Here is an 11,988-nt window from a genome sequence, read left to right as displayed (position 1 = left end):
GGTTTTATATGGAATCAAAACTTAGTTTTTAGGCCCAAAGTAGTTGGCTGAAAGAATTAACCTGTATGAATTTACAAAAAGGTTAAGTTTTGCACAGATATGTGAGTAACCAATTAATCAAATACGGCAGCACGGTGACCACACCGGGGTTTAAACTCCGAATATCCTGGGCACGAATCACAATCAGGTTTTCCACTAAATTGTAGTTTGAACTGACTAAATTGTAGTTGAACTGGGTTAAAAAAAAGTCAAAACATATTTCCACAACCGTTTTATTCTTGCTTTATTTTATTTGTTCGGGATATACACGTGAAACCCCTCACAAATACTGGCCGTAAAACTAGCATAGCAAAAACAGAAGGAGCATGTCAGAACCACCTTGGGAACCAGAACCACCCAGCAACGTGGAGTTACCAAAAAACATCATTGTTCTAATAAGGTTGCACAATAAGCCACTTGTTGAGCTGAGGTCATTTTGACTAGCACATTCACTTGTGTTGCATGCAGTTTCATCTTGTGTCTTTGGTGCAGTTCCTGTCGGGCAGTTACGACTACGGGTTTTCGTACGAGATCCACCGCATGAACAAGAGCTCCACGACTGCCACTGCGAGCAACGGCTTTCCGGGTCTGCAATTTTTAGCATAGCACAATTGTTGGTATGGGTCATTCATGATACTGTCAGCTTGTTTGTTAGGTAGGAAATTACAAGCAAACATACCATGCGCAAAACCGAAATATTACCGAAACATGCAATACGCAATTTTATTCTGCAAAAGGTCCGTGAACAAACATTTAATTGCTTGCCTTGGCCATCTGGTGTGTTCACCAAAGGAAAAATCAGGTTGTTGCAAGTGAATACACTTGCCCTCACAGGAGTGTCGGTGCGCATCAACGCCTCGAATCTGTAAGGCCATCTAGGAACCGCGTTGTTTTCGGATATGGTTTCCACCTCATTCGGTCCACAGTCGGGAAATTCAGCTCTTGAATTAGGCATTATAAGTAACAATATAATGGCTGAAATAATACTGTAAAGCATTTGTCTCTGTCATATGCAGGAACCAAGGGTAATTTAAAACGCTTTTGATTTATTAGCAGCTATTTTTTCAGGGCAAACGAAATGAACAAAGTGATAATTTGTAGCCCGGGGGCCAGGTAATATAATACGCTGGCCCAGTGATATGTCGCTGGTTTGGTTTTTCTGATATACAGGGAGGACATGACAGTTAAAGTTCGTTCGAAATTCACGATGAGAACATTCTGTTACACCTTGATTTCGTCGAAATCCGTTCAATCCCGTGCATAGTCGACGTGGCTATATGATATAAGACAGTCCACGCAAAAAGCAATTTTCATTACAGTTCGCTATAATTTTTGCATGTATAAAGTTGGTTGCGATTACTGATAAGTGAAAATCCCAATATTTCCACGAGGCGAAATATGATATACGGAAAGTTTTGCATGGCGCCATGTACTGGAAACCTACACCACAAATTCCCCAAACGTATAAAATTGGGACGAGGCCTCACGATTCTAAATTCCAGATATTACCATTATTTATAATCTTAGAACGGAATTTTTGTTCACAAACACGGTAGAAATTTCTGAGGTGATCCTGTTTGGGAGTTTCCAAGAGTTTAAAACAAAATGACAACATTTTGTGACGTTGTGCGGTTTGCAGATTTACAGATACAAGTTTCCAGTTTTATCAAATATTTCTTCAAACTGCGCGGTTTTCAAACCTATGATACGTTATGACCCAGTTTCCGCAATGTTCATTTGCGCCTTATGACCATATTTTTGTTTGCAAAATGAAAAAATACCCCCGGGCAATTTAGCAAACTGACGAAACACTTGATTTCAAACTCACCCGCACAACGTGTTTTCTGCAATGAATTCAAACACAGAATCAAAGTCGATGTTTTCTCTCGCTGGCCCCAAATCGATGCTACGCGTATTGCAAGTTCCGTAAGCACGAACCTCTGGCGAGTTCGGCTGATAATCTGTGCAGCGCTCTTGTTGACTGAGCGTCTGCGTCTGCCGTTTAGATCTTCGTATCGTGGGAAGGGCTAAAGATTTTAAAAAATTTGAGCGCGGGTATAATGCTCGCAAATATTTATTGAATTTAAAGATTAGCCTCATTGCGATGCAGACCTGGCACAAAATATTTACGTTCATTTTGAGAAATCTGACGTTCACCTAAAAACAACCAGTAAACAAAAACTTAAACCTGCCGCTAAGCATAAGTACTTATAAATTCTACGTAGGTTATGACTTTTTGACGTTTCAAATAATATTTACTTTTTGACGTATCAATAGTTAATTACTGGTACTACTTTTAACGTTTTGCACGTATTGTGTTGCACACGGCACATGACTTTATGTTTTATAGGCATTTTCAACAATATTCCCCCGTTTTTCAATGCGGCGGAACTTGTCCTTTGTTTAAAATGTCAAAGACTGTTTCGCTTTTCTGTCCCTGACAAGTAGCGATGCTTACACGACCGGTCCAAAATTTCTAATTAAACGGTAGTTTGTTTAAAAGTCTTAACAACTCTAAAAAAAACTTGCACAGTTTGTGATTATCGCATAACACGACGAACCTGAAGTTTGGATATTTGAAATATTCTGCTGGTACTCGTTGATACATTGCACAGTTGCCGGTCTCACTGACGACGAAGTGGTCAGGTAATGGTTGAGTCGATCTTGCCAACACACCACAGAATCCTGGTTGCTGGAAAAAATATAACAGCAGTAAATAGGTAAGTGTACCGCAAACAACACAAATACCATTGGCGTGCAATTCCAAATTTAACCTTATGGTGGGTTTGTATTGTAAGACTAAATGATTAACAAACCTATGCAAACTATTGTCGCAAATGTGATACTAACGTGATGCATCTGGGCATCGTGCGTTGATACACTAACATTAACTCATTTCTAAGGTTTCCCAGACGCTTAATGACCAGAATTACTTAATTTTCACTTGAGCGCACCTGCAATTTGCTCCAGCGGAGTTATTGTACCATATCGAATCGAGAACTGAAACGTCAACAACACTTTGCCAAGACCAAATATCTCCGACCTATTACAAGTAAATAAATTAACAAACGTAGTTTTAAGAATTTGACGTAGCTTTACCTTGTTCAGCAAACACGTTGCAAAAAATTCACGCAAATATGAATAATCATTGTTGGTATTTCCATCTGCCTGGCGTTTTGCACGTCTATTTGCTCCATGGCCTCTGTCGTGACAGGCTGGCAATATCAAACACAAACACAAATATTTGCATTAAATCACGAATGATTGACAAACAAAACCCTTATTTGCAAAAACTTACCGGATGCATAAATACTGTTACTCACACACAGACACAAAATTAAAACGAAGTTTGCACATGCGGTCATTTCCGCTATTCTGATCATAATGTTAGCTGACAAACTGCCGTCCAGGATAAAATCCAAAGCGTTTTGCCTGGAGGCAAGACGTGTAGGGCAACTCCATCTCACATAATGTTACCAAACCAAAACAAAGAAACGGTTATTTTTGTTGTGCCAGACCTTTGAAGTTGAAAACTTTAGCATATAACATTAAGGGTCATGCACTTGGCATTTTGTTTAGCTTGCAAGACCTGAAATTAAACCAACCAATAAATTTTAAACTCACTGTTTTGTGCAGCTGTGTCAATAGTAACAAACTTGATTAGAACACCTTAACAATGTGTTTTCGAAAACTTTTTAAAATGCAAACCTTGTAGAAAAAGACGAAAATTTATCGTAACAAACCAATTGAATGCAATTTAATAGGTCACGTACACCGAACAGTATGCAAAATTAACACAACCGTTGGCAGCGAGTTGCATTAAACAAGACATTACTCTCAGGAGAAGAAAAACTTTAATTAAATTGTCTAGTGTAATTTATTTTTCCAGTATTAAAGAAAAAACATAAATAGCCTGTCAGAAAGTAAAATGTGGTAAATGCTTCTGCGGCGTTCTTCTGGTTGTGATGTTATTTTATCGGTAGGATGAGTTGAACGTCCGTGAAAATAGCAAAGGTTAGTTTTTGCTTGCTACAAAAGATTGTTTTACATAGTAGTGACATTGTAATTCCTACCTGTGTTTGTACTAGTTTTCTACAAAGAACGATGGCCTACATTTTGAGGCAAAAGCTTTTGCTTCCAGCAGTGCAAAATGTCCGACATTCTTCGGGAAAGAGTGTTGAAAGTCTTGAGAAAACGTTTAGTAAGTTAATTGTTAACTCATTACCATAACACCACGATATATAAAAAGTATTTTTGCGTCAGAATTTGCTTTGGACTTGATATTGGGTTTCTTTAGTCCTACACCAGACTGGAAAAAATGTCATGCCGATAATCCGCGCAATATTGATGAGCTAAATGGCTAATGCATTAACATACAAAAAACATTGCGATCAACCGCGCAATTAACGATCGCCGAAACAAAATCCTTGCAAAAAACAAACTTTCCAATGTGGACTATGTTGCACGGATTATCGGTGAATTTTCACGATAGTGCGCTCTGCTCAATTCACGATTGCCGAAAAAAAACCTCTGCGCAAAAAACAAACTTTGCAATCTGGTATATAGTCTAAAGACATACTACAAAAGAACATACTACTAAAACCAATTGTAATATGCTAATTTGTCTTGTGCTAAAATTACAGCATATCACAATCAGTTTTTTTAACCAAATGCTTGGTAAATTATAAACTATTGATTGTATTTGGGGTACTAAATTTAAGCCAGTGACAAACAAGTCTTTTGGATTAATGAAATGCAGTATCCACCATATCCTCCGACCTCATGTTCCTAGGTAGACAGGGTATAACTATAACCCTATGCCAAACTGTCAACCCTGCAAACACAGAAAACCACAGCCTTGGAAACCAATCCAGTCCTGATATTTTAATGACCAGTTAATTGCCTGTAGGATACTTTAAGAAGAACTTAATATTATATATATATATCAACAGATATGTTCCATTAGGATGGGTTTATAAACTTAGCAGTCCCTTACTAAAATTCAACATGTGAATCTGATTTGATAGAGGTTAAGTTTAAAAATCAAAATTTAAAACAAGAATGACCTGCTATAGCTAATTGATTGCATGTTTAACAGAAATGATGAAACTTCTTTCTTTTACGGCTGTTCCTTTGGCTGTTGGATTGGCCACTGTAAATGCTTATCTCCTGGAAGAGAAGCACAAAACACATCATCGCCCGGACTATGTGGAATATGCCCACATGAACCTAAGGACAAAGGTGCGATTTACATTCCCTGCATAGGTTGCAAGTTTAATAAAAACTACTTTTGCAGAAATTTCCTTGGGGAGATGGCAACCACTCTCTCTTTCATAACAAGAAAGTTCAATATACTCCTGGCGTTGGTTATGAAGAAGACTGGTATTGTTAAACTGCTGGAGAATCCAACATTATTATGACTCTGGATATAGATTTTCTTTGATTGTGTTCTGGCTAACATGTAATAAACATGGTAAACTTGTCTCCTACTACATCAGGTTCAGGTATATAGTAGCACCATTTTTGGACCCTGTTTGTTCAGCCTGTTGTGCCATTGTTTCGAGCAATAAGACCAAGCTCGCAAGTACTGTTACTCACAATTTTGATCACAAAGGATGCAGTATCATTAAATGAGGCACCTCTGCCCTTATCAGCTTATCAATGTTATGAGAAAGTTTTGAAAATGTTCAAATAGAATAAATCCTGTTTCTAAAAATTACCTAAATAGATAAGACCAACCAATGGCTTTACCAACTCTCTGTGTCTTTTTCTTAAGTCCGTAAGAAGTGTATTTTTCTGTCTGAGTAGCACATACGTCATGTTTCTTCGGTGCACGGCCTTTGGTTTAGGTAGCATACGCAGGTTCGTAAATTTTAATTCAAAGCAGATTCTTTCACAAGCATTATATGCAGAATTAAAAAAATATTGTTCCTGGCAATTTTAGAATGTGGCAGATGTTTGCAAAACCTCATACAAGGTCCTGATTATCAATACAAAGCAATTAAAATACCATTCCTGGCAAGTTTGTCCAACTTGTTGTGCTGCAGAGAATTTCTGCAGTGCCACTGTTTCGAGCAATAAGAACACAAACAGCATCAATCGAATACTTTTTTGAGGCAGGTGTTGACAGGCAACTCACAGGCGACTCTTTGTGTAGTGAAACATTGTCTTCTTTGCATGTCAGTAGTTTGCTTCGATCAAATTGTTTCAATAAAACTACCGTTATGGTTTTGAGTGGGCAGAACGTTTAACATTTTTACTGCCCAAGCCCACAGCGGCATGGATTATTATGCGTTGGCGAATGATTACATAGCATCATGCAAAATAAACCGTCGACAACTGCAAACTAACAAATTATTCAATTTTGTATGATTTAAAAAAAAAATTGTACTTGCACGTATCGTGTTGTTTATTTCAGTGATCACGTGACTTGAAGTTGCAAGGGAAAGTTTTGATTTTTGCGTAATTCAAACAGTCACGATGCGAACTCGTTGGTGTTTTTGAAAGTCATGTGATACATTTGATGCATTGCAGAAAAGCCTTTGGGTTTTGTTAGGAGACCTTTAAATTTAGATAAATGGCCTGCCCGAAAGTAGACCTAATTCTGGGCCCAGCAATAATAATATACATTGCAACTGCAATAACTGAAATAGTGTCTTCAGTTCCGGTTGGTCTGTTGCAGGTAAAATGTGTGTTATTCTGTGTCAATTTGCATTTGAAATATGTGTAAACAATTTCTTTTTAATAGGATGACTTTAAAGGCCATTGCATTTTATCTGGAAAAGTGCAAGAACACAAGGATTATAATGAGTCTATGGCAGTGATGGCATTTGGTGCAAAGGCTACATGTGGATTTTGTACCTACTTGACCATTATAACAGTAATCTTTCCATTAATATATGGTGGCTACACATTTTATGCCCTATACAATTCAATGGAAAATGCGTAAGCTTTTATCATTTCCAAGTTTTTAACATCATTAAAATCTTTTTTGAAATATTGCAGATCACAGATGTGGGTGCTTCCAGCTATGATGGTTAATGTGCTTTTGTTTGTGTTAAAGTTTATCAGCTCCTGCGTGCTTAGTGTAGGAGTGTCTCAGCTATGTAGCTCAGTGAAAGGTGGACCAGTCAAGTATGTAGTATACTCTCTATATACTGTATCGCTATTGGTTTAAAAATGGCACGCTAATTTTGTTATTCAGAAGCTGCAAGGATGGTCAAAGTCTCACATGGTATTATATGGAGAAAGGAGATTATGTGGGATTGCAGGGAGGAAACTATTACTCATATGGAACCACTGCACAGGTTAGAAAGATCATATTTAAAATACAAACAGGTTTTAACTTCAGCGCATGTACTGGTACAATGTTGTTACTCTAATACTGTATATTTTTAGTCTGCATCTTGGTTTTGTGTCTTTGAATGGTTTTTATTGAGTGTTTTGGCATTTTTGCACTACCGACGGAACCGCACTCTTCGATCGGAGGGGACAGCTACCATGGGTCCACAAGCAGGTGCTGGCTTTGGATCTTCAAGGGACACAGCTGGAATAGTTGCAAATGAAGTACTTCCAGGCAACTCCATTGTAAATCCAAACTACAAGGAGTGACAATGTCACTACTAGAACACAAAAACAGGCAGTATGATCCAAGAAATGAAGCAATGACAAGTTCATTATGGAGAATTTTTTATTCATGATACAAATGTAATACTGCCTGGGCATTTCTTCTTGATTTATCATTGAAGCATTAATTAAATCCGAATATACCTACATGTGTAAAAACTTCACAGTGCAATTGTTTGAATGTTATTTGTGCCTTTTCAAGTGCAATATCACCAATTTGTAGTGATTTTTTATGTCATATGAGTATTAATGATTTGTGCAATGAATATTTTTTTATGTTTTATGAGGTCTTAATTCCTGTTCAAGTAGTTAAGAACAAAAGTGTTTTTAGTTTATTTTACAAAAACATTGCGAAGAGCAATCTTGTCATGAACTATTTTCTTGATTGGGTGCGGCGTAATGAAGGCGTGGTCTGTGTAACTGCATCTGCTTTGGGCACATTCACCTTTCGCCTTCGATGTATAACTAAAAGCATTGAAGTTATTGTAACCCAAGCTTCCGATACTTCATATCCTCAATAAATAAATGTCACTGTCGAAAATTACCTGGGTGCTTGCCAGAAAAGGCACCTGTCAACTGGTCATTTTTGGTCAAAACAGGTTGTGTGTGCAAAGGTGCCATGGAGTATCGGCTGCTCCTTATCTTTTTCCTGTGAAACAAACTGATTCAACAAAAAGTTACTGAGTGGTCACTAAAATATAAAAGCACATACTTGGTTTCCTCTACTATTTTTGTGGAAGCACAGTCACTACTTTCATCAGTATCCTGTTTAGGTGATGGGTCTTGCTTTATTTCCTCAGGCTCGCTTTCAGGAGCTGCTGATGATGATGACCTCAGTCTAAAATAATATGACCCCCAATTCATAAATTATAAATGTAGATCATTTCGCTTTGCAAGTATAAATGCCAAACAGGTGATGTTAATATGCAACTTTAGGCCACAGGTTAGGGTTTAGACCACGTATCAGCATCTTTTGCCCGAATTTGGAAATTTAGTGTGCAGGGATGCATGTGTTGTAGCAAGGGCGATTTTCAGTTTGTTTGATGCAGTTTTAGTGCATTTTTTTACCTTTTTAGTCAACTAGTCATGGTGCTGGGTATTGTCAAAACGTTAGTTAATAAGGCATCAAAATGTTCAAGGGGATATAGCTATAAGTTTTAATCACAGAAGTATAGCGTCATTTGTAATTTTATGTTATGCCTGCCTCTTGCTTCTGCATTCAGGTCAAAATTTGTTTCTTAACCCCCAAAGGGGTATTTAAATAGTATTAGTTAACCTTCATGGGTCACAGGAATTGTTTTGGGCAAAAAAACGAGTCACACAGTATGTGTATTAATGCTGATAAGCTTCAACATTTGATTTTGGAGATTTAATACTATGCGTAGGATTAGTAATATTTCACCATGCGGTTTGTTGGTAGTGTCATGCTATATTGAGGGCACAATTTTTTTTGATAACCCACTCATCATGCAATCAATTCTGCTGCAGGGGTGCCATTATCCAAGAAAGGTTTGGAGGCACTGCTACATGTTTTCAGAATTCTTGGAAAACCACACATGCGCATGTATATTAACCAACAAATACTCATTCTTGCTAGTTTTCTACTTGCCACTACTTGGAAACTTTGCAAAACCCACCTGCCAGACATCTTCATTCGTTTCTTTTGATCAACCTTCTTCTTTGCAGCTGCAGGAGTAAAGTCTTTTTTCAAGGTGGTTTTCTTTTTGGTGGTTTTTTTACGCTTTGGTGATGGAATGTATTCCTCATTATCTGAACTCTCTGCACTCATCTCTTCTCTGCTTTCATCACTAGAAACACATGCTTGCTTTTTCAAAGTCCTTGATTTGGTGGTCTTTCGCTCTTTCCGCGTTTCTCTTTCGCTGCCAGAAGTACTTTTTGTTCCATGCTGATCATCGAAGTCGGTGCTTTGCTGTTTGCCAACTCGGGACTTTTTAGTCATAGCTTTGGGAGAAGCTGGCGATTCTTTTTCACTGCTCAACGAGCTATTTACAGCAAATTTTTCTGCAGGATCCGTGCTTCGGCGCTTAACACCACGGCGAACTTTATTTTTGGCCAATTCCTCTTCCGATTCGTTTAGGGAAATATTGTTTGTTTTGCTTCGGAGTGGTTTGCTTGACCTAGCCTTGATCAAACAAAATTGCATGTGGCCATGTAATACACTTTTTTTGTTAAAAGTTTATTTTTTCTAAAATTTGGTGATATACCATATTATAATTAAATTGAGTCTGAAAGAAACTTGTTATTAATGCATCCAAGCAGGTTTGTGAAAATCTTACCTTTGTCTTAGATTTTACTTTGGCCAGTTTTCTTGGTGGCTCAGCAACTACCTCTGAAGATTCAGATGAAAAATCCAAAGGTGAATTAAATGCCACCCCTAATGACTTTAAAGCTGCTTTAAAAATGTTTCTCAACTTATTATAATCTGGGTCTTCATCATACCGCATGTTTCCAGCATAGGTAAGTAACTGAATTATTTCTTCTGCAAAACAATTTTATTGTTCATGACCTGCAGTCACAACCATTGTCCACAAACTCTTTACCTGGAGGGTTATTCGGGCAAAGTTTTTTCACAAAACTCTTGACATTTTTCATGTTTTCAATCTTCTGGTCACGTACCTTATTGCAATCAGTAAGATTGCCTTCCCAAGGCAAACGGCCGGCAATCCAGTGCAATAAAACGAAACCCAAAATTTCAAAGTCCCCTCTTCTGGATGGACCTTAAAGTTGCATTATTGCATGCAAAACATCAACAGTATACCAAAGCTTCCAATATTGTTGGCAAAGAAATATGCAACTTTCACATAGAAGAAAAAAACTAGGACAAATCAATTGAAATTCATACTCACTTGCACCAAGATGTGCATCACTACTGGTGTACTCAATTGTTCCATTGTGAGCTTTTCTTGGGTCAGGTTTATACTCCTTGTGACCTTTATCTGTTGTGTACTTGATGGCAAGTCCATAGTCAACCAGGTACAGCTATGCAGCAGTTAATTAATAATGTTAACATTATCAGTCTGAGCAAAACTTTTTTTAGTCAATCTTTCAGACAGCTCTTTAAAAGATGTTTTATTTTTAGCAGAAAAATAGCAACAGAAAGATTTTTAGCAACTGCAGATACTGTTATTGATCGGCAGCCTACCAGGGTGGCTTGATGCACCGATCAAGTTGAAGTTATTGTTTTATCATCAGCTTTATCAGTCTGATTGAGGTATAGTGTTTACCTTGTTTGGGTCTTCATTACTACACAGTATGTTTGACCCTTTGATGTCCGCATGGATATAATCTTTACTGTGTATGTACTCCAGTGCGTCTATCTGAATTGAAAATTTCTGATCCATTATTACCATACCTAAGAAACCTTTGTCATTTAAAATGCCATATTATTTGGGATGACAAATTTGGTTGAAAGGTTAATGACAAATTTTCCTGTAAGAAAAATGCATCGATATAAAATATGCTTTACACCTGCTTTGATATGTGTTGTGATATAACTATGACACAAGAAAGGCCGGAATATGTGTTGTTTTTTTACAGAAGTTGTGAAGTGGATACTAACCATTTGTATTGCTATTTGGGAGACTGTTGCTCTTCTAAAGCTTTTGTCGGCATTTAACCACAGTTTATGGAGATCTTCACCACATCTTGGCATGACCATGAACCTCAGTGTTTCACCATTTTGTTCATGGCGACCTTGGGCAATGTATTTAGGCACACCAATGAAGGATCGCTTGTGCGCTGTATTCCACTCTTCAACTGCATTTTAGCACATGGTTAATTCTATATTTGCATCTTTAATAATAACAAAGACCATACTTTGTTCAGCTCTAGCTGCACGATTATAAAAGGCCAGCTCACAAAACAGAGGCCCATTGCTTTCAGGTTCCTAAAAACCCAAGATATGCCAGATTAGAATACCACTATAAAAATACCACAAAAGTACTGTTACTTACAATTTTGATCACATAGGATGCAGTATCTTTAACTGAGGCACTTGTGCCCTCATCAGCTGAATAATATGTGCAGTTTTAAAAATGTTCAAATAAAGTGAAACCTATTTCAAAAACTTACCTAAATATATAAGTCCAAATCCCCCTGAACCAATAGCTTTACCAACTCTCCATGTCTTTTTTCTCAAGTCAGTAAGAAGAGTTTTTTCTGGCAGAGTAGCACATAGGTCATGTTTCTTTGGTGCTCGGCCTTTTCCTTTTGGTTTAGGTGGCATTACGCAGGTTCATAAATTTTAATTCAAAGCAGTTTCTTTCATAAGCATTTTTAGCAGAATTCAAAAAATACTGTTCC

The 11,988-nt window shown here is 37.5% G+C and overlaps 4 protein-coding genes across 5 annotated transcripts; 2 read left to right on the top strand and 2 right to left on the bottom strand.

Moving 5' to 3' along the window:
* Positions 1-21: 21 nt before the first annotated feature.
* LOC145898195 (uncharacterized) lies at positions 22-3,456 on the bottom strand. The gene is made up of 9 exons (XM_082986625.1): positions 3,338-3,456; positions 3,139-3,254; positions 2,994-3,082; positions 2,601-2,731; positions 1,868-2,066; positions 805-980; positions 379-627; positions 126-216; positions 22-61 (listed from the first exon to the last, which is right to left on the bottom strand). Exons 1-9 carry the CDS (start codon positions 3,420-3,422, stop codon positions 22-24), a joined length of 1,176 nt encoding a protein of 391 aa, XP_082842751.1. The 5' UTR covers positions 3,423-3,456.
* A 550-nt stretch (positions 3,457-4,006) lies between these two features.
* Positions 4,007-5,531, top strand: LOC145899386 (cytochrome c oxidase subunit 6A, mitochondrial-like). 2 transcript variants are annotated; one of them, XM_082988141.1, is made up of 4 exons: positions 4,007-4,053; positions 4,128-4,240; positions 5,138-5,280; positions 5,336-5,531. In XM_082988141.1, the coding sequence occupies exons 2-4, from the start codon at positions 4,144-4,146 to the stop codon at positions 5,429-5,431; spliced, it is 336 nt and encodes a 111-aa protein (XP_082844267.1). In that variant the 5' UTR covers positions 4,007-4,053; positions 4,128-4,143; the 3' UTR covers positions 5,432-5,531. The 2 variants fall into 2 exon arrangements, with proteins under 2 accessions (XP_082844267.1, XP_082844266.1); XM_082988140.1 differs by lacking the exon at positions 4,007-4,053 and having other exon boundaries at positions 4,060-4,240.
* A 1,046-nt stretch (positions 5,532-6,577) lies between these two features.
* LOC145899380 (transmembrane protein 179-like) lies at positions 6,578-7,651 on the top strand. Its single transcript, XM_082988132.1, has 5 exons — positions 6,578-6,721; positions 6,788-6,984; positions 7,045-7,173; positions 7,244-7,346; positions 7,438-7,651. Exons 1-5 carry the CDS (start codon positions 6,617-6,619, stop codon positions 7,648-7,650), a joined length of 747 nt encoding a protein of 248 aa, XP_082844258.1. The 5' UTR covers positions 6,578-6,616; the 3' UTR covers position 7,651.
* Positions 7,652-7,989: 338 nt separating this feature from the next.
* LOC145899355 (serine/threonine-protein kinase VRK1-like) lies at positions 7,990-11,983 on the bottom strand. Its single transcript, XM_082988103.1, has 12 exons — positions 11,758-11,983; positions 11,640-11,695; positions 11,503-11,572; positions 11,246-11,442; positions 10,911-11,003; positions 10,533-10,665; positions 10,227-10,403; positions 9,963-10,165; positions 9,303-9,808; positions 8,378-8,503; positions 8,211-8,314; positions 7,990-8,130 (listed from the first exon to the last, which is right to left on the bottom strand). The coding sequence occupies exons 1-12, from the start codon at positions 11,909-11,911 to the stop codon at positions 8,039-8,041; spliced, it is 1,911 nt and encodes a 636-aa protein (XP_082844229.1). The 5' UTR covers positions 11,912-11,983; the 3' UTR covers positions 7,990-8,038.
* Between the last annotated feature and the right edge of the window lie 5 nt (positions 11,984-11,988).

Source organism: Ascidia mentula, chromosome 4 (genome assembly GCF_947561715.1).
Source record: "Ascidia mentula chromosome 4, kaAscMent1.1, whole genome shotgun sequence".
NCBI classification, from domain to species: domain Eukaryota; kingdom Metazoa; phylum Chordata; class Ascidiacea; order Phlebobranchia; family Ascidiidae; genus Ascidia; species Ascidia mentula.
The sequence above is the reverse complement of the archived record's forward strand: the minus strand, read 5'-3'. Positions and strand labels throughout refer to the sequence as shown.